At 57.7% G+C, this 19,693-nt stretch overlaps 1 protein-coding gene across 4 annotated transcripts; it reads right to left on the bottom strand.

The window, feature by feature from the left end:
- Positions 1-233: 233 nt before the first annotated feature.
- On the bottom strand, positions 234-18,918 carry TRPM2 (transient receptor potential cation channel subfamily M member 2). 4 transcript variants are annotated; one of them, XM_086754721.1, is made up of 33 exons: positions 18,821-18,918; positions 17,180-17,446; positions 16,774-16,859; positions 16,113-16,281; positions 15,447-15,627; positions 14,892-15,058; positions 14,283-14,463; positions 13,704-13,765; positions 13,361-13,561; positions 12,905-13,007; positions 12,544-12,665; positions 11,176-11,526; positions 10,595-10,732; positions 9,740-9,869; positions 9,302-9,447; positions 9,012-9,124; positions 8,693-8,906; positions 8,002-8,120; positions 7,565-7,697; positions 7,251-7,422; positions 6,631-6,814; positions 6,169-6,350; positions 5,886-6,018; positions 5,699-5,786; positions 4,977-5,064; positions 4,390-4,541; positions 3,914-3,990; positions 3,722-3,823; positions 3,321-3,407; positions 3,064-3,169; positions 2,454-2,555; positions 1,872-1,988; positions 234-1,598 (listed from the first exon to the last, which is right to left on the bottom strand). In XM_086754721.1, exons 2-33 carry the CDS (start codon positions 17,372-17,374, stop codon positions 1,473-1,475), a joined length of 4,527 nt encoding a protein of 1,508 aa, XP_086610847.1. In that variant the 5' UTR covers positions 17,375-17,446; positions 18,821-18,918; the 3' UTR covers positions 234-1,472. The 4 variants fall into 4 exon arrangements, with proteins under 4 accessions (XP_086610847.1, XP_086610845.1, XP_086610844.1 ...); XM_086754719.1 differs by lacking the exons at positions 17,180-17,446; positions 18,821-18,918 and having other exon boundaries at positions 234-1,331; positions 1,432-1,598; positions 16,774-16,855; XM_086754718.1 differs by lacking the exons at positions 17,180-17,446; positions 18,821-18,918 and having other exon boundaries at positions 16,774-16,855.
- Between the last annotated feature and the right edge of the window lie 775 nt (positions 18,919-19,693).

Genomic DNA, 19,693 nt, shown 5'->3' with positions numbered 1-19,693 from the left:
CACCGCCTTGGCACATGGCTTGCTTTCTGGCAGCTCCTCACGTCGACTCCAGACGTGTCAAGTCATCTCTGCAGCCAGCATTGGCGGGGAGGAGGGTGAGTCTGCAAGCGAAGTGAGTTTGTGCGGCAAGATTGGGGGTGGGAACGCTCAAACTGGGCTCATCCTGGAAGAGTGCTCCACGCATGGCCTCTGGGAACGGCCCCTGGTTAAGCAGCTGCCACAGACGACCAGCCTTTAGTTGTTTAACACATGGTTTATTGAGCTGGGTTGACTAAATTGCCACTCTGACCCCTGCCACCTCGCCAAGCCCCAGTGCGTCACTGGTGAAACCGCAGTTGTGCTGTGGTGGCCACCGGTGTGGGAAGAACAGCCCTGCCTGGCCCGAGTCTGATCCATCGGGGCAGAGGGAGCTGAAATCCCTCCCTGAGCCATCCCAGGCGTAATAAGCCACCACGGGGCTGTTCTGGGCTATCAAGGAATGTCTCCACTGTGCCGCCTTCTCCCCATGGCAGGCCACAGAAAAGGTGAGTGAAGGACCCGTTAAGAGCAGATATGTCTGGGATGGGTGCACTGATGTCTTCTATCCTGTCCCTGCCTGAGGGACCACAGAGCATGGACCACCTGGGTCCCAACAAGCTGCCCCATTCTGTCATGTGCACAAGGGGATGGGGACAAGCAGGTGACATTTAGCCGGTGCCTTGGCTGGGACATAGGGAAAGAGTTCAGCTACAAGATGGTGCTCAGCATACACACTCAGGGTCAGGTAACAGTATGGGCCATGGTGGGTGGACGTGTGTAGAGCTATGAAACCATAGGTATCTAAGCCAAGAGCTGTTCACACCTTCAGCAGTGCTGGATCACAGCTCAGGACCATGTTGTTGGGTCTGAGGCAACCAGAGATAGGGAGACAGCTGCCACAGGAGTGACTTGCAGGGCAGTCGAGGTCTTCAGGTGCAAAAGACTCCATGCCTTCTCCAGAGCAATCCCTCAGGAGCTGTGGCAGTGGGGCTGCCAGGGCTCTGAGCAGGAGCTGTGGAGCAGAGGTGCCCACCGGATGTCTGGGGTGGAGGGGTAGCTGGGGCTGGCAAGTCCCCAGCACCCACAATGAAGCAAAGAGCAGGTGGGAGCTGAGAGAAGGAACACCTTGCAGGAACAACCCTGTGGCTCTGCTTGACCCGAGCCCTGGGCTAGCGCTGTGGCTGATGTGGAAGCACCAAGACACAAGCTGGGGCTGCGCTCGGTGGCTCAGGTGACCAAGGTGCTGTGTGGGCACTGCCTAGGCAGCCCCTACCCGTGGCTGCTGGAGAGGGGATAGATTTACTCCCAGAGAGCTGCAACACATGTTCACAGAGGCAACCAAAGTACCTAGTCTCCAGTAGCTGCCCATGGTCTCAGGTGAGCTGGGGTAGAGCTGCAGGTCCCAACCAGAACCTGGTCTGGGGCAGCAGAAGCCCTGGCCCGTGCTCGAGGACTCAGTAGTAGGCACCGAGGAGGGCTGAGGCCTTGTGCAGGAGCTCCTTGTGGTTGGTGTGCAGCGGGATCCTCTTGTCCAGCACCTGCCAGCGGATGCACAGCTCCGGGTCGCAGCCCTGAAGGAACTGGAAGGGGACCAGAGACATCACGTACGAGCTGCTGGCGGCGAGGGGCCGTGCCAGCTCAACAGCACCTCTGGTCCCCAGCCTCCTGCCCTTTCTTTTTGGGGACCCTGGTGCAGTGCCACCTCATGTTCCTCCCTGTGTTCTTCCTCCACTGCATGCAGCTGGGGAAGCCCATTTCTGGTGAGGGCAAGACCTGGGTCTGGAGATCTAGCTCCCTCGCCTCGTGCCCACTGAGAGCCGAGTCAGGGAGCCGCGGAGGCGAGGGACCCGTACCGAATTCAGCCGCTTCATCTCCACGTCGTTCTGGTTGTTGAAGTGCACGCTGACGGCAACCGTCTCGACCCAGGCGTTATCCGTGTTGCGGGGGTCATCAAGGTACCCCTTGTGAATCTGTGCATGGTGAAGGAGTGCCACGTTAACAGAACCTCTCTGAGGGCACCAAGAGGCCCCGGGGGTGGTGGGGCATCCCCCCACAGCTCCCCTGCCCCACTGGAGACCAGCGCCCTGTTCCCACTGCAGCTGGAGCCATGGAGAGCGAGCGCAGCAGGCACAGACACCAGTGTGTGCAGCCCACCCCCAGGTCCCTGGGCTGCCTCCTAGACCCCTGCACGGTGCGAGGCCATTATGGCATCTCCCCACCTCCCCCAGCCATTCCTCTTTGGTGGGCCAAGGGGTGATGCACCCTGCCCCTGTACCCTGGGAACACCCACGAGCCCCTGTGCCACCATGATGTCCACATCCCCTCACTGTGGTGATGCCCCTGTGTGCCTGTACTGCCCTGACCCCTGTGCGTCGCTGCACCCGGGTGATGCCTGCGCACCCCCCTACCACTTGGACACCCCCATGCCCCCCCACCTCAGTGCCTTGTTTCAGCAAGTTCTGGAACTGGGGCCAGAATTCCCGGCGCAGGATCCACTTGAGCTTCAGCGGCAGTGTCTCGCCCGGCTCCAGTGACCCCTGCGCCAAAGCAGATGTCAGCCATGGGGCCACCATCAGCCCAGCCCGGCCTCCCTCACTGCCGCCAGCTTGCCCATCAGGCGGTTGCCACCACTGCAGATGCCACAAGCTCTGGTGGGGGGAGAAAGCAGAGGCAGTGCCTCCCTCCCTCCCTCTCCTGCCAGAAGCCCTCAGTTGTGCCCAAGCACATGTCTGAGTTTGCCCAATTCGACGTCTGGACCTCTCTGTCCAGTGGCTATGCCAACAGCTCATGTGGGTATGTGAGAACAGAAGACATGGAGGAGGAGGAAGCAGGAGATGGTGGGTCAGGGTGGGTGGGGGTATGTAACAAGACCACCGCTCGCCCAGCACTCCTGGCAGTACAGACACTCTGCAGGGCAGAGGTACCTCCTCGGACAAGGCTGTGACACCCGTCTGTGTTTCTCCCTTTTCCACAGGGCATCCAGCTGTCAGCTGGTCCCCATCTCCCCAGACCCTTCTGCTCCAGCTGGTTTCCACCAGCTCTTACCCCGGGCAGAGCCCAGACATCCGACAGCGGGTACTGGGCCACTAGGACTTCCAGCATCTTCTTCATGCTCTTCTGTATGATGGACCCATCCAAATTCCTCCTCCAGCTGCAAAAGATGTCCCTGTCATGCTGCAGCCAGACTCAGCTCCCCCCTTGCCCAGCTCTCAGTCTCTCTGAGATGGCTTCATGCCCCTTTTCCATTCTGCCTCCCCAGCCCCATCTCGGAGCAAGACACCTCTCTGTCCCCACGTGCTCACCGGGTCACAACAGGGTGGAGGGCATGGTTGGGCCCAAAGCAGTGCAGCCTCCCGCGGCCTCGCAGCCCCGTCCTGCCCATGGGGTTCCTGGCAGGGAGAGAGCGAGCGGGTTAGGACGGTGCCAGGGTTAGGACAGCGCGTACCCCGTCACGTTGATCAAAGCCCTGTATTGCTTCCCACCACACCACTGCACCTCTTCTGGGGTGCTGGGGTATTTTTGGGGGGGAATGGCCCTGAGGAAGATGCATGCCATTATCCCTGCCCCACCAGTAGCTGCAGGGAAGTGGGAAGGGGATGGATGCACCCAGCCCCCCCTGGATTATGTTTTCCCGGTGCTTGTCCTACAGCCGGGCACCCCATCTCCCACCTCACCCGCCTGCCCCCGTGGTGGCAGCACTCACAGCGGCAGCCCGTCCTGCACGGCGTAGAGGCCGTGGAAGCTCTGCCGGTCAATCAGCCCGTCCATGGTATTGTAGTTGATCTTCAGGAGAGACTCCAAGGAGCTGGGGGCGGGAGGCAGCCCGGCAGGTAGGGCTGGCTGTGCCGCCCAGGGGAAGGGGCAGAGGAGCGGGGAGCTGCGGCGGGACACTCACGGGCTGAACGGGTCCTGCACAGCCACGTCCCTGTGGTTGGCCGAGTAGGCGGGAGGGTCATAGAGCGGGAAGTCCACCTGCGGAGCATGTGGCCATGTCAGGCCCTCCTTACGTCCCTTCTCTGGTGGCAGGTAGGGACTGGGAGCCCTGGGGACACTTTCTGTCCCCGCCCTTCCTCTGCCCAGTTTGTGGCATCACTCCCCACCTGTTTGTTTCTTCTGTCTCCCAACTAAGCATCCCCCGGCATCCCTAGCACTGCAGATCCCAGCAGGAATGATGCCCGTTCACCTCTCCCTGTCCCTGGGAGGGCCTTGGAGCATCTGCTCCAGGAAGCCACTTGTCCCAGGGCTGGGAAAAACAGGGGCTCCCAAGTGTGACACAGGTATGATGCTGGGTCTGTTCCTCTTCCCACCACCGCCAATATTTGCCCCATGACTCCCTCCCATAGCCCCATGGCCCAGGGTCACATCTCTTACCTCCCAGGGCACCTTCTCATCTGGCACAGGGAAGCGGAGGGCGTGAGAGCCTGGGTACTGGAGGTTTCGGGCAAGCACATGGTAGGAGGGGTGGCTCTCCTTGAGTTTCCCCTCCAGGTCAACGTCCTTCATCTCTGAGGCTTTGCTGGAACCTGCGAGGCAGACACAGACAGTGAGGTCCCACAAAGCAGGGTGCTGAGCTCAGTGCTGTGGACCGTGGCTCTGCTGAGGGGGCTAGCTGGGTCTCTCCATTGGGATGCTGATGTCCCTGGGCGGGGGGGCTGGCCCCTGGCATCCCTCTGGCAGGCTCCATAGGAAATCCTCCAGGGATGCTCAGTGGAAAGCCTCAGCCATGGGCTGGGGAGGGAGCCATGGGAGGGCTCTGGAGCGGAGGGTGGGAATGGCCACAGGAGAGGCTGAACAGCCTCACAGAGCCCCCAGACCTCCCTGGGTCAAAGGAACATCTGCCTCTGCCCTGCTGCTTAACAGAGGGGTGCGAGGGGCTGCTCAGCCCTGGTCCACAGCCCCACAGGTGCCAGCGCAGAGCTCTGGGTTTCCCTGGTGAGGTGGAGACAGGCTCCACTTACCCACAGGTGGCATGTCCTCGCCTGAGCTGAAGCCGTTGCCCTGCAGCGCCTGCATGATCCACCTCAGAGCCTGGGCACTCTGGTGCACCTGCGTGGGACGGGAGAGGGTCAACCCTCCCGCACCCCAGCTGCCTGCCGGGCTCCCCTGCTCGAGCGCTGCAGGATGCGGCCCTGGCCGGAGGCACCGCTGCCCTCAGCTCCTGGCTGCTCCAGCGATCCTTGCTGTGCCCTGATGCTCGGCTTGGAAAACCAGCTCCAGGGAAACGTTCTTTTCAAAGCGGGTGGAAATGGAAGTGGAAACAGCAGCCATGCTGCAGCCGTCTCAGAGAGGAGAGGCCAGGGCCTGGTCCAGCTCCCCAGGCATCCCACTGCTCATGCAGGGTGTGGAACAGCTTCATGGGGAGCGGGTGGAGAGTACTCCATCTCCAGAAACTCTGGCGGGTCCTTTCGGGTCAAGGAGAAGAGCTGGGTCAGATCTAACTGCTTGGGTGACCAGTGGAGGCAGGGGGTCATCCCACCACTTCCCACCTTCATCCTCTTCACTTTGGAGTCAAACATTTTCCATAAGTGTTTTCCACTAGGATGCTATTGTTTTGGCAAGGAAACTCAAACTCTTTGACGGGGGATTAATTCAGGGGGGCTTTCTTTTCTGCTCTGGCTCAGCTGACTCAGCCCCTGGCAAACCCCACCTGCCTTAGCTGGTTGCTCAGCTTTTGCCTCACCTGGTCTTCCAGAGAGACCAGTCTCTGCTCCACCAGCCCTGTCCTCTTCACCCGGTCCAAGTCCAGCAGCTCTGCCAGTACTTCAACCCTGGAGGGACAGTGCAGAGAGGGAACCCCCTCAGCAGCCACCCCTGCAGTACTCCCAACTCTGGACAGAGGGATGTCCCTGTCTCAGGAGTGCCGGTACCTTTGTGCAATGTCTCGGATCTTCTGCTCTGTATTCTCCTTCTCCTGGCACTGCTGGTGCTGCAGGTAGCTCTCCTTTAGGTACATCTCCCAAGAGAGAAGAGCAGCTTCTTCGTTCTTCTCCAGCTTCTCTTCTGCCAAAGGAAGGGGATGGCAGCGCTGTCACATCCCTGGGCATCACAAACCGCAGCACCACAGCCCAAACACCAAGCCTCGTGCCTCGGTGCACGGTGCCATGCCCTGGGGAGGAAGCAAAGGGCAGGAGGGGAGATGCTGGTCCTTACTGAGCTGTTTGTGGCGTGTGGCTGGCCTGCGGAGCAAACCTCGCCGGACCAGGATCTGCAGGTGGTTGAGGAGGATGAAGGGTGGAGGCGCGGGCGGGCGGCCGTGGTACTCCTCAATCAGGTCGTGCCGCTGGAACTTCCAGATCTGGTCGGTGTGCTCCTGGACCTGCTGGAAGGTGTAGCTGGGGCAGAGCCCAGGTGTCAGCCATGCCATGGGGATGAGGGGCACATCGTGTCTGTATGGTGCCCTGGCTCCTATCCATCTCCCTCATCAGCCCTGGCCTGCACCAGCTACTTCCACTGTATTTATAACCCCCACAAATCACCCCTTGTGCTCTGGTGAGCACGTGCCCCAGGACCCTCCTTGTGCTTTCTCGGTGTGCAGTGCCCTGGCCGTGGCCAAGTCTGCAAGCAAAGACAGCTCAAGACGCTGTCAGGACCATGGGGCCAGGTCAAACTCACTTGAACATGGCGATGAGGAGGTTGAGGAGGAGGATGTTGGTGAAGAGCAGGTACAGGCACAGTAAGATGACCGTCAGCCACTCTGGGAAGATGGGTTTCTTGTTGTCCTCATTTGTTTCTGGGCACTTGGGCTTGTAGGGGTCGGTCCCGTTGGGGCTGCACTGGTCAATGTTGAAGTTGACCCCTGCAAGAGAGCATGGCATGACTCTGCTGCAGCCAAACCTCACGGTGTCTTGAGGAGCACATTGTGCTCTCTGAAAGTGGCCAGCATCAAGGGAGCTTAGCACCAGGCAGGGATTTGACTTCGATCTGCATCATCTCAGGTGCTCTGCTCACTGCCACCAGCTTTGCAGCTGTGGCACCCAGCTGGATCGACTCATGATCCCCATGCCTTTGCTACTCTGCTCTCTTGACCGCTGGCCAGGAGCAGTCCCTGGGTTTGCATTGGTGGCAACACTCCCGAGGTGCCGGAGCAGGGCTCCATCTCCTCCATCCCTTACGTTGTGCTTCAAGTGCAGGACTTCCACAGGCCAGCACGGCAGAAGCCAGGCAGCATGAGCTTGGCCTTCTTGCAGCAGCCCTGCTCATGCCACGTGCCGTCACTGGCCGGTGTCCCTTACCGTCGATGTAGGAGGGAATCTGCCCAAAAATGGTCAGGTAGGAGTGGTAGACCACACCACGGAAAAGCCACTCCACGCGTTCCTCGTTGTGTATCAGGATGGCCTGCTTGGCAACCCCAAAGGACACCACCCACACTGCTAGCAGGAAAAGGAAGAAGAAGACATCCTTCATCTGCAAAGACAGAGTGGAAGAAAAATGGTGTGCTGGAGCCAACCCCCTTCCAGGACAGGATAACACGGGTGGCACATCCATCCCGTGCGGGCGTCCAGCTGCTCTAGCCGATCACTCTGGCAGGATGGCGGGGAGCTCTCACCATGCGCTTCACAATGATGATCTTGGGCCCCAGCGTTTTACTGACTGTGAAAATGTGCATCAGACGCAGGCAGAAAATTGTAAAAGCCAGTGACAGTATGATGCGCCCGGGATATAACGTTGACGGGATCAGCCTGGGCACAGAAGGGAGGAAGGGAAACATCTCAGTGCCACCGGTGTGGGTTTTTACTGATCTCACACCATTACATTTCTGCAATGCCAGTGAGCGTTCCCAGAGCGCTGGGTGAGAGTTGCGGCATGAAAACCATCTCTGCTAAAAGGAGCTGAAAGCAGAGGCAAATTGCTCAGAATTAATCGCATGACCACAAAAATCTTCACTGGCCTTTGGAAGATGAAATTGCAGTTAAAAACCCTGCACAATTCTCACCCTGGTTTTGTAGCCCACGGCTGTGCCATGCAAGTGGCTCTGCAGCTCACCTGCAAGTCAGCCCTGTGACAAAGACCAGGATGGCGCAGATATCCAACTTATTCCAGAAGTCCTTGAAGTACAGGGAAGCCATTTTCACAACCCCAAACCCGTCTGGGTCATACAACAGCTGTTGGGAAGAGAAGAGAGGTTGGTGTTTCAGCGAAAGCCTTGTAAGATGCTCACACGCCTTGTAGAGGGGAGGGACCACGCAGACCTGCTGGCCATCTCTGGACCCTCTGGCTTACCCAAAGTGAACCTGAGCCTACAGGGTTTTCTACAGGGGCATGGAAGGAGCATGCGGAGAGATACCTGAGACACAGGGCTCTTTAGTCTGGTGAAGAAAGGCACTGAGATGTTGAAGCAAAAGCTGAAAAAAATCAGATGTCAAGCAAAGCCTGGAAATGCTTCTGGAATAAATGCCCAAGGAAGGAGGTGGACCCTCCATCTCCTGACGTTTTCAGCTCAGACCAGCATGTCTTTCTGCAAGTACCCGGGACCAAGCCAGATGCAGCCAAAGAGATTCTCCGGCCTCAGGGACAGGAGGATCTGGCAGTCCCTTGTGCTGGGACCTTTCTGAATAGATGGTGAGATGAGAAGCAGCATGGGAACATGAGCTATGTGGGACCTTCCAGGAGCACCCAGAGGGGTGTCTCTCCCTCCTCTCACCTCCTCCCAGCCTCTGCTCTGCCTGCCCCATACCTGACGGGTCTCCTCGCACACCAGGGAGAAGAGCCAGAAGTAGATGAGGTACTCTCGCCAGGATGGCAATGGCTGGAAGTCAACCATCAGGACGTAGGCGAAGAGCAGGAGGAAGGTGAAGTAAGAGAGGATATTCATGTGGAAGATGACGACAGGTGCTGTGAAGAAGGCTCGGAGGCGTGTCAGGCAGCCCATGGGCTGCAGTCTCTTCTCCCTGCGGGGAGCAGGGGTGGAAGTGGGGCTCAGCTGCCCGGGGAGATGCCACGGCAGCTTCTCCCAGCCAGCCTTGGTGCACGCATGCCCTGGCTGCAATAAGTACCTGAAGGTGATGAGCTTGGTGTAGAGAAGTGGGAAGAACAGCATGCACACAATCACCCGCCAAAGCCCGTTGTCCACGCACATCTTCCCCCACCAGACTTTGGTTAGAAAGGCCTGAGAGGAGGGAGAAAGAGGAGCACCGGTTACAGAAGCCCCCCCACCCCCTGTCAGAGCAGGGCTGCAGGGCTGCAGGACAGAGCCCCGTTGCTGTCAACAAGGAACCCTGCATCTGAGGCAGGGGACAGGGACACTTGGGCACTTCCCCTCCAAGCACCACTGCTGGGAACCCACCTGAACACCCCCATGGGACACAAAATTCATGTTCTTGGCCTCCAACGCCAGCTGCAGACAGGTTGTCTTCCCCCAGGCCTCAGAGACACGGGTGAGGAGCTTCTGGGCTCTGTCTTCGTCCTTGCGGTAGCAGTCTGTGAACACACCTGGCCAGGCAGGGACCAGGGAGACCAGGCTGAGCTCTGGGGCCAGCTCGGTGCTCAGCAAGGTGCCCGCAGAGTCACCCTTTGCAGCAGGACCTGGACATTGCACCCACAGTGGTGCTCGCACCACCACGCAGGCACAGCCCTCGCAGCACCACGACCTCGACCACGACAAGGGGTCTCCCCGCTTGGCACCAGCTGCCCCACCCATGAGCCCCAGATACCTCCTGGGCAAAGCCAACCAGCACAGCAAGGCGTGAGAGCCGTTCTGGGTTGCCAGTCCCCTCCGGCTCACCGATCGCCTTGTGCTCGTACTGCTCGGCCAGGGCCAGCATGTCATCGGTGGTGTCGGTGTCTTCCTCCTCCTTGGCGAGCTCCTTCAGGATTTTGCTGCAGGCCAGCGCGGCCGCCGTGCAGTCCTGGCTCTGGAGCAGAAGAGGCCAGAGAGAGCGTGGGGCTCTGCGCCCTATCCTGCCAGTCCCAGCAGCCCTGCCAAGCCCTCCATGGCTCCCACGGGAGGGAAGGGTGTCCCAAGGAGGGTGTCCCAAGGAGGGTGTCCCAAGCAGACTGATTCTGAAGATGGACAACTTGCTGCGACAAGGGCTGAGCTGTGCTCCCCTCTGGGTGCAGGGGCAGCAGGTGACCCACTGCCACGGGGAATCTGGGGACACCTTGGGTGTCTAGCGGGAAGCCTTGGGTGACGGTGTGACTCCACGGCTCTGCATGGCAGGCTCACCAATGCCACCAGCCACACTGCCTCTTGCCCTGGGGATGATGGTTATGGGTGCAAGCCTTCTCCACCGCAGGTGCCATGCCTCTGTGTCCTGCCTGCGGTGCTCTCTCAGCCTTTGCAAGGAAGAGCAGGCTTCCGGCCCAGCCCATCACCTCTGCCCCACAGCGTACATTTTGGCTGGGAAGGGGGGGATCTGGCATCAAGGTGTGTGTCTGCGGACAAGCATCAAGTGTCTGCAGGCTCACTACCTGGCTCCCATTTGGTGGGGGGGGGGGGGGTGGTCAGGCTCAGGCACTGCCATGGGCCAGCTCGCCTGCTGTCCCAAATGCCAGCAGCGGCAATCTTTCCTCTGGAGGCTGGGAGGTTTGGCTCCATCTGAGCCTCTCGGCTGGGACCGACAGCTCTGGGCTGCGATACCTGGGCCCAGATGATTTCTGCCAGCTCCTTGCGGTTCTGGACCACAGCCCAGATGAGCAGGTCGCGGACCGGGTCCATGGTGAAGGTGACTCGGCCGGTAGTGCGCTTGTAGAGGGACCGGAGACTTGACCCCTGAACCTGCAAGGCATGCGATGGTCAGACCCATTCCTCTGCCAAGAGGCTGCAGAAAGCAGAGAGTTCCTCAGCACAAAGCCACCCCCGAACCCGGGGTGCCTGCCTCCAACACCCATGGAAGGGCCTTTGCTGCAGACAGCAGGTTGGCCAAGGCTGGAGTCATCCTGGAAATGCCGCTTTTTCTAGGGCATGTGCCCATCCCGCCCAGCACACCCACCCCACTGGGTCCTGCCCACCAGAGTCAGGCAGCCACGTGCTGTTGCGGACGTAAAAGGGTGGGAGTCACACCCTGAATATGGGGCAGATGACTTGGGCAGGGCTTTAGGGGACTTTAAGTGGGATTCTTGAGCAGGCAAGAGGACAGACACCCAGCTGCAACCTCCAGGACAGTTTCTTGAGCCAGTGTCACCCTCCTTAATGCCACCATGTAACCTGGAGATGCGTACATTCAGCTTAATGTGTGGGACGGGGATGGAGAGCCGCGGCCGCTCCGTGTGCTTGGGCTTGGGGTAGAGAGGCTGTGTGGAGCGGCCCAGGAGCTCCCGCAGCACCTGGGAGACGTGGTGCAGTTGGATTCTCGGCATTTTGGAGCCGGCTGTGTGCTCTCTCTCTTCCAGCAGGACCTTCTGCAGCTTGCTGTGGAACAGGCAGGATGGTGCCATGTTGTTGTAGAGGTAAACCAGGGTGTCCCAAGTGACAAACTCCTTGAGATGCACTCCCTGCTCCAGGAACAGCTTCACAAACTCCGGCTTGTTGGAGATCAGGGCAGCTGCCATCACGGGGTGGAGATCTGCAGGCTGGCAGGCCAGAGGCAGAGGTGAGGGGCTCCATGGCTCCAGAGCAGGGCCCCACCATGCTCCTCACTCAGATGAGGGGAAGATTTTGTCCCTGAGCACACAAGGAGCTTCTGGGTGTGAGAGACCAGCTGGGAGGTACTGGGGCTTGTGGGACATCTCCCAGAGACACGCTGCTGGGTTAATATGCCCTCTGCTCTGGCAGTGAAGCCCTCTGCTCCCTTGGCTGCTGCGTGGAGGGATGGGGTAGGGAAGAGGGCAGACCCTCTTTCCCCAGCTCATAAGGATGCACCATACAAATGAACAGGACCTCACAGGCTTGTCCTCTGTGCAGAGCTCTTCAGCTGAAAGATCCTGGTGCTGCCAGCAGCATCTCAGCCATGGGGAGACTGGCTGCTCCCAATGGTCACCCAGTTCAGCCTTTGTGGGGTTTTCCTTTCTAAGGCAACCTTCACACATGCTCAGAAGTGAAAACAAAGCCCATGGGTAAGGGAGCACGTCTGTCCTGGCAGGAAGGTACCCGCTGACCTTCTGCCACAGCTTGGTCTCAGACTCAGCTTTTCGTACCAGCCACATCGGTCCAGGGCTGCAGCACCTTGTAACAGCCAGGCTGAGTGAGAGGAGTTTACAGACCAGCTGTGATTTAACAACATGGCAAGAGCAGTGACAGCACGGCAGAACTGGCAAGAGGTATTTTTGGCTCTAGGTTGGTGGATTGTCTTTAAAAGACATCAGTTTTGAACAAAATACCAACCAATAATAAACCAAACAGGATCTTTACAAGCAATGAAGTGCAGGATGTGCTCACCTCTGCTTTGGGTGTTTGAGTGTACTTTTGAGAGACAGGACAGATTAAGAGCCCCTGGCAAAGTGGTGGGAGTTTAGGGTCCAAGAGAAATGCCCCCAAAACCTCTCCCTGGGCACAGCCGAGGTGAACAATGCTCTCAGTACCCACAGTCCCCAGGTGGCACCTGACAAGCTGTAAGCGTGACCAGACAAGCAGCATAGGTACTGCCTTACCTTCCACTCGTAGTCATCCGTGAAGATTTCACTCCGAGCAATGTCCACCCTGTTCCAGGCCACAGCTAACTTCAGCTGGTGGTCCCAGTTCTCACGACCAAAGTGGTCCTGGTTTCGGGATGCTGCATGCAAAGTGCGTGTGTTAGAACAGAGGATCATTTACGTGGCAAGAAGATACGACCTGGAAGCCCCCTTGGAGGCCTGGCACTTTTGGAGAAACATCTCTCCCCCATCAGCTCAGCATCACAAAGTTTGGGTACCCCTTTGGTGACCCCACAAGTCAGGCAGCTGCAGGAGGTTACTTATGACCCCCATCCCATTCACCTCACCCCATCCTCCCAGGCAGCTCCCCACCCCTCACCTTTGAACAGGGCCTGGAGGATGGCCACATCCACATCCTGATGGCCATATTTGCCCTCTCTGAAAATGGTCAGGAGCTGCCGGCTCCGCACTATGTCTTGTATCTACAAGGAGAGCCATGGGCAAGCAATCAGCAGCAGCATCTCTTGCTTGCTGTTTCCCGCTGCTCCCTGTCTTGTGTGGGGCAATTCCTTGCTCCTCTCGGGTTGCCTGCAGACCCCCTGTGCTGTGTCTCCCAGCCCACCTGGGGCTGGTCCCAAATGGTACCTCTCTGCCTAAAGGGAGCAGGCAGTGAAGGAGCAGAGCTCGAGCCCTTGGGTTGCCCAGCAGGACAATGCCAAGCACTGCTGCGGGGAGATGGATGGTCAGAGGAAGATAAGTCTTAAGCTTCATGCTAGGAGCCTTGCTGCTTATGGGAAAGGACCCCTAGGGACCCCTTTGATCTCCACAAGCTCACCTTCTTGGTCCACTCCACAAACTTGCCCTCAGTGAATTGCTCGTAGGTGTCGTGGAAGAGCACGCTCAGCTTCTTCTGGATCAAGGCAATGGTTATCTTGGGCACAGGCAGGTTGGCCACCTGCGCGATGACATCGGCCACACGCCCAGACCCTTCCACAATCACACAGGGGGTCCCGTTGGTGATGGCATTGTAGATGGTCTGCAACAGAGTGGGGAGGCTGGTCCTAATCCCACCCAGAGGCCAGAAGACCCTCTCTGAGCCTGAGACCCACAGTGCTGCCCTGCAGCACTGCCATCTGGTTGCATTCCTCTTTTGGGAGCGGGCAGGAGCAGTTCCTTACATCAAGTGTCCCAGGGCCTCCTTCCAGCACCACGCACACGATGGGGATCTTGATGGCGACGCCTGTGGGGAAGCGGAGCCCAGGGTCACCTTCCTGCGGGGCAGCCCTCTCTCATGTAGCTGCACACGGTTGCCTGAGTGGTGGGGTGTGAAAGGCAAGATGGGAGCACTGCCCCTGACATGTCAGCCTCCAGGAGAGAGGGGAGACAATCTACTGGCAGTCATGTTGCTGGAGCATGTGTGTACACATGTTAGAATAGAAGACCATTTGCATAGCGAGAAGATAACACCTGGAAGTCCCCTTGGAGTCCTGGCCCTTTGGAAGAAACAACTTTCCCTGATCAGCTCAGCATCACAAGGACTGGGGATCCCTTTCATGACCCCTTAAGTCAAGAAGCTGGCAGAGAAAGGCTCTTTGAACCTGAGGAACCAGGTTCCACATTTATCATGACAATCCTCTCAAACCCCTTGTCTGAATCCTCCAGGGAAGCCACAGCCCAGGATGAGCATCCCTTACCAATGGATGTCCCATCCTGCCTTGTGCCCTCCCTGCCTCAGGCCTGGCTACGTGTTGTGTTACCTCCTTTCACCTTGGTCTGCTCTGAAATGAACTTCTCCAGTCTGGTCCTCAGGGGGATTTCCACCCCATACCTCCCGTGGGTCCCATTGTCCACCAGGATGAAGTGGGAGTGGTTGCTGTCGAGGCATGACAGGCTGCCTTGGTTCTCCTCATCCATGATGTACTCAGCTGGAAAGCCACCCTGTGAGGTGCAGGAGGAGAGACTCTGGGAAAAGCCTGGCAGGGCTGCAGAGGAGCACCAGATGCCCAAAGCAACCAGCATGTGGGACAGCAACAGGCCAGCATGCGGTGCCTGGCCTGGCCAAACAGCTGTCCTTGCCAGCCCTGCAGTCCTGTCAGCCTTGCCCCATGCTCCTCTGTCTCTGCTACACCTGCCCTCACATCCACAAGGGTTCTCCCAGGAGAAGTGCAGCACACAAGACACTGCGTAGGGCAGAGGGGTTTCTCAGCAAACATCAACCCAGGACCATTACTCCTTCTGGTGTGGCCTGGGGCTGCCAGCCACAGGCACGCCTTGAAGCACCCATTCCCATCACGGTCCTTGGCAGGACTTCCCTGGCACTCCAGGCATAGGCAAAGCAAACGCATCTTCAACTCTGCCTGGCTCACCATGGGGCAGATGAGGCTCTCCCGGTTGTACACGGTCCCCCAGGTGGCTATCCCAATGGTGACAATTTCGCCCTCCTTGTGGCTGCAGCTCAGGATGAAGTCTCGCACTGCCTCTCCCACCTGTTTCATCACACCAGCGTGGGACCCCCCTGTGATGATCCAGGCCCCTGGGGGTCAGAGAGGGGCTTGGGAAGGGAGAGAGTCTGCCCATAGCAATCTCCTAGCATCCCTCTGTATGCTGCAGGAACATCTGGTCCTTGGAGATGCTCCATCCCCCAGAAGACGACTTCCCTGCCCACTACATCCAGCCCTGGCAGCACAGGAGATGCCTTCTTCAGCACAGCATTGCATCTCTCAGTCCAGCTCCCTGTGAGCCTCTTTGCAGTGATTGAGCAAGAATAGTCCATCCCTGGTGGTGGCAGTCCAGACAGGGACCTGCAGGCCTCCTCAGCCAGCTCAACATCTCCACAGTAGCCCAACTCACTGAACCTGGCATGGTCAGATGACAGGCCCCTCTCCCATGGCAATAGTGGGGAGAGTTTCTGCATCTCTTACCCGTGGTCTGGGCCACTTTGACTAGCCCTTGCCGGAAGATGTTCTTCAATCTTGGCTTCATGACAAAGTTTTTGGCTCCCCCAGTGACTGAGATGAGCAGGTTGGGTGGATCGAGGCCCCAGTGCTGTGTCATGAGGTGGTAGATGACCTGCGGAGGGGTATCCGAGGAGACACGCACGTACTGCAAAAAAGAGAGGGTACACACACTTCGAGTAAAAACAACAGGGTCAGGGCAACAGGACAGCTCCACCACAATTTCTCTGGTCCCAGCAAAGGACCAGGGGCTTCCCACGTCATTTCCCAGCATAGTGCTGTTGCTATTGCCCCAGGTCTTTGTACCTAACCCTGTTCCCTTTCACTTCCCTGGGACCAAGCATTCCCAAGAGCAACCTAAGGACCAGGACAGGGAACAGCCACTCCTTGAAGCATGGGCCTCACAGCACGAAGATGAGTCTCGTGGTTTCAGAAAGGCACCAGGTTCAGGGCTGGGAGAGACAAGAGATCCTATCCCACCCCCTTTCCTCTGCGTGGATCAGTGTTGCCTTGGGGCATTTCCACGCTTTCCTAACCTCCTCTCGTTCAGGAGGGAAATACTCGCATTTCATCTGCCACGGCAAGGCCTGAACAATGGCTCCCCAGGCACCACAGACAGGAAAACCAGATCACCTTCCCCATCTTCTGTCCCAGGCCCGTGAAGCTGATATCACCGAAGGCATCTGTCGGCATTTCCTGGATGTGTCTGCTGGGGTCCCACTCCTTCCCCAGGAAGACGGGAGGTTTGGCAGCATCTTCCAGGTGCTGTTCCCTGAGATAGCCGCACTCGCACACAATCCTCCTGAAACACACGCCATCAACTTTGCCAAAAACAATCCAAACCCAAAAGGCACAGCCCAGCTGGCCCACCTGCCTCAGCCCAGGCAGGAGGTGTTGGCGTTCTCATTAACAACACCGCAGGCACCGGCATCTCCCACCCAGCTCGTCCTCCAGCTCAGAACTTGTGCAGAAACAAAGGCATTGTTTGGGGGGAAATTTAGTGAAAAATTGGTATTTCCACCTGTAAAGGCTTAGGACAGAAATATTAAGGTTACTCTGGATGAAGTACGGATGGAAATGACTGCATGCCAAAGTGCTGGAAAGGTTCCTCACTGGGACACGGGATACCAGCCACGTGGTGACACACAGCAGGGTGAAGAACCAGTTGAAACGGAATTTGTGAATCCCCCTTGACACCAGCTCCCTTGACAGGTGGGATTTTCTGCTGCTTTGTCACCAAACACCCCTTGTTCTTCTCTGGCAGGGGAGGGGAGTGAGGGACTGTCTGACTTACCCAGAATCCGATGTCTGGGAGCTTTCAACAAAATAGGTGCACTCTTTCTTCCGGATGTTTTCAGGAATCCACGAGATGAGATTTTCCTGAGGGAGAAGGAAAAGCAGCAAGGGATCAGCATTTCTGCAAAGGGCCAGAAATCATGCCAGGGGTCAGACACCCTGGTGCTTGGAGCATATCTGAGAGCTTCTTTTGATGTGAAGGAAGACAGCTCCATCTCTATCTGCAGGGACAAAGCCAGGTGTACCAGGGTTTGGTACTCAGATGTTTGAGGTTTTTCTGTCTGTCCCTAAAACTAAAGTCATCTGCTATTAATGCTCCCGTTAATGAGTCACCAGATAACTCATTAACGCTCTTCCGTCATGTATGGCCAACCACTCCCTCTTCCAGCATCTCCTGAACTTGCCTTTTCGTTGCTGCCCGAGGGGAAATGTGCCTTCCGCCTGCTCTTCGAGACACTGCTACTGCTCTGATGGAGGTTGGGGACCACCTCAAAGTCGCTCATCTTCCTGGCATGTGTGGCAGGGTCGTCTCCTCTCTCGGGGCACACCTTGTTCAGTTCGGAGGGGAGCACCTTGGTGTGCCGGCCACGCACTGCCATGGCTGCTGTGTCTTGTCCTGCTTGGCCTCCTCTCTCCTGTTCCTAGGCTGGGAGGTCCTGAACATCTCCATCCTGTGTGCAGCAGAAAAGAAGAAGGATACTCATGGACTTAAAGCACTGGGGCGTCCTGTTCATCATTACCTGGGTGGAGACAGCTGGCTCACTTTTCTCTCGCTGTTCGGAATCATTCTGGGATCGTTGTCAGGTTTATTTTCATTCTATGATTGCTGCTCAGGACAGGCTGTATCGGATCAGCCATCAGGTGGTGAGAAATTGTAAATAATTCGTTTTGGTTTTTTTTAATTATTATTCTTATTATTATTACCGTTACTTTTATACATATATATTATCTTTCCCTTTGCTATCCTAGTAAACTGCCTTTATCTCAACCCATGAGTTTTCATCTCTTCCTGATTCTCTCCCCCATCCCCTGGGGAGGGTGAATGAGCGGCTGTGTGGTACTCGATTGCTGACTGGGGTTAAATCACGACAGTGGTGAACCAGCCTCAGCATGCACCATGCTGCCCCAGGCAGCCTGTCGGCCTCCAAAACCTGACCCCATTGCACTCTGCCAGCCAGCACGGCTGCTGGCCTGCCTGCTCTGCTGCCTGGCCGTCCACCAGCCCGCAGCTTTCCTCACTTGCCCTCCACTGCAGGCGCATGGAATATTTCTGGCAGCAGGGAGAGCAGAAACCAGGTCTCTTCTAGGATTCTGTGATTCCTGTGCAGCAGCCCAAGCATGGCTCTGCACGGAAAATCTGTATCAGCATGCTGGCTGCAGAGACAGGGCACTCTTCCATAATGGGGGGTCTTGTGCCCTGCAAATGTCCGCTGGGAGCCCAGAGCTGAAGCTGAGGTGCAGGCGCGCTGCAGAGCAGGGGCTGCCAAACTCCTGAGCCCTCCCAGATGCTCACAGCCCCCGCTGCTGAGCTCCTGAACCGCTGAGACAGGAGAGCTGCTGCAGCAAGGATGGAAAAGCTCCCGACCTCAGAAGCCCGATTTTTGACCGACCGGCTTTCTGCACCAGAACAACCGAGGGCAAATCTAATTTCTTGAGAACGAGCTGTCTAAATAAGCTCAAACACATCCTTAATTCTGGTTCCTGGCCCCCCAGGGCGGGCAGGCTGGTGGGGATCTGGGGCACAGCCACAAGCAGCTCATGCAGGAAGGGCTCTCACACCGCATCCTCCACGCGCACCCCGGGGTGAACAACCATGCCAAGAAAACACCCAGAACGCCTGGCCTTAAGGGCTCTGGGGCCAAGGGCAGAGCCCCTCCGGCCGCAGGCAGCACAGGGCCCCTCGTCCCGGGGCTCAGGTCACCTCTGGGCTGCCCAGGGTGGTCACAGCACCCACAGGGACAGGGGTTCAAAGCCCTGACCGCAGGACCACTGCCTACAAACCATGCCCACCCTCCTTGCCCCTCCGGCAGCACGACCGTCAGTACCTTCCCCGCAGCATCCTCTGGCCGCATCACCGGCTCCTCTGCTCCGTGCCTGTCATAGGGATTCAGGGCCATGTCCCTTTCCTCCGGCTGGTCATTTTGTCACTGGAGCGACAGACGACGAGCAGAGAATAAGGCAGAGCTGCCTGCAGAGAGGAGGTGACGGCAGGGCGGCTGGCAGCCTCCCAGCAAATCAGGCTGCGGAAGTGGTCCCGGCTGAGAAGCTGCAGAGCCCAGGCAAAGCCTCAAATTTGCTCGAGCGGCTGAGTCACGCTCCCCGCAGCAGCGATTCCCACCCGCAGCCGCCAAGCACACAGCCTCTCCCGCTGCCGTCAGCCCCGCGGGACGCTCACGCCCGAGCTCCCCTTGGCAGTTGGCACGAGCAGGGGCTGCTGGGGGGATGGCGGGACCCCGGCACACGGATGCTGCTGGAAAAAAGCAGCAGCTTGGCAGCTCCGACAAAGGCTTGGGTGCGTTGCAGGCTTGGCAAGTGTGATGAAAAATCCCTTCCCTAACTATCAATTTAAATCAATCTTTATAGCATGAAAGTGTACTAACTTTATTTTATATATATATATATATATATAAAATGTATGTATTAGTTCTACACAGTGATGTGATGAGGTAGTGGAATTTTCCTGGAGACATTGGTATTGTTCATGCTTAAGTAAAACCAATGAAAGGACAGCCCAGCCTTGGCAAGAAGGACTTTGCTTCTGGGAAGCTGAGAGCAGTCCATGAAGGATAAAAGCTCCACCCCTGGGACAACCACGATAACGCCAGCATCCCAGCCCCTCAGACGCATCTCAAACCCTCCCAGCATCACAGATCAGTGACTCGAGCAAGACTGACTCCAGGGATGCCTGGATAAACAGG

Source organism: Chlamydotis macqueenii, chromosome 9 (assembly GCF_036417535.1).
Source record: "Chlamydotis macqueenii isolate bChlMac1 chromosome 9, bChlMac1.mat, whole genome shotgun sequence".
In the NCBI taxonomy this organism is placed as follows: domain Eukaryota; kingdom Metazoa; phylum Chordata; class Aves; order Otidiformes; family Otididae; genus Chlamydotis; species Chlamydotis macqueenii.
This window is presented reverse-complemented; position numbering and strand designations above follow the sequence as displayed.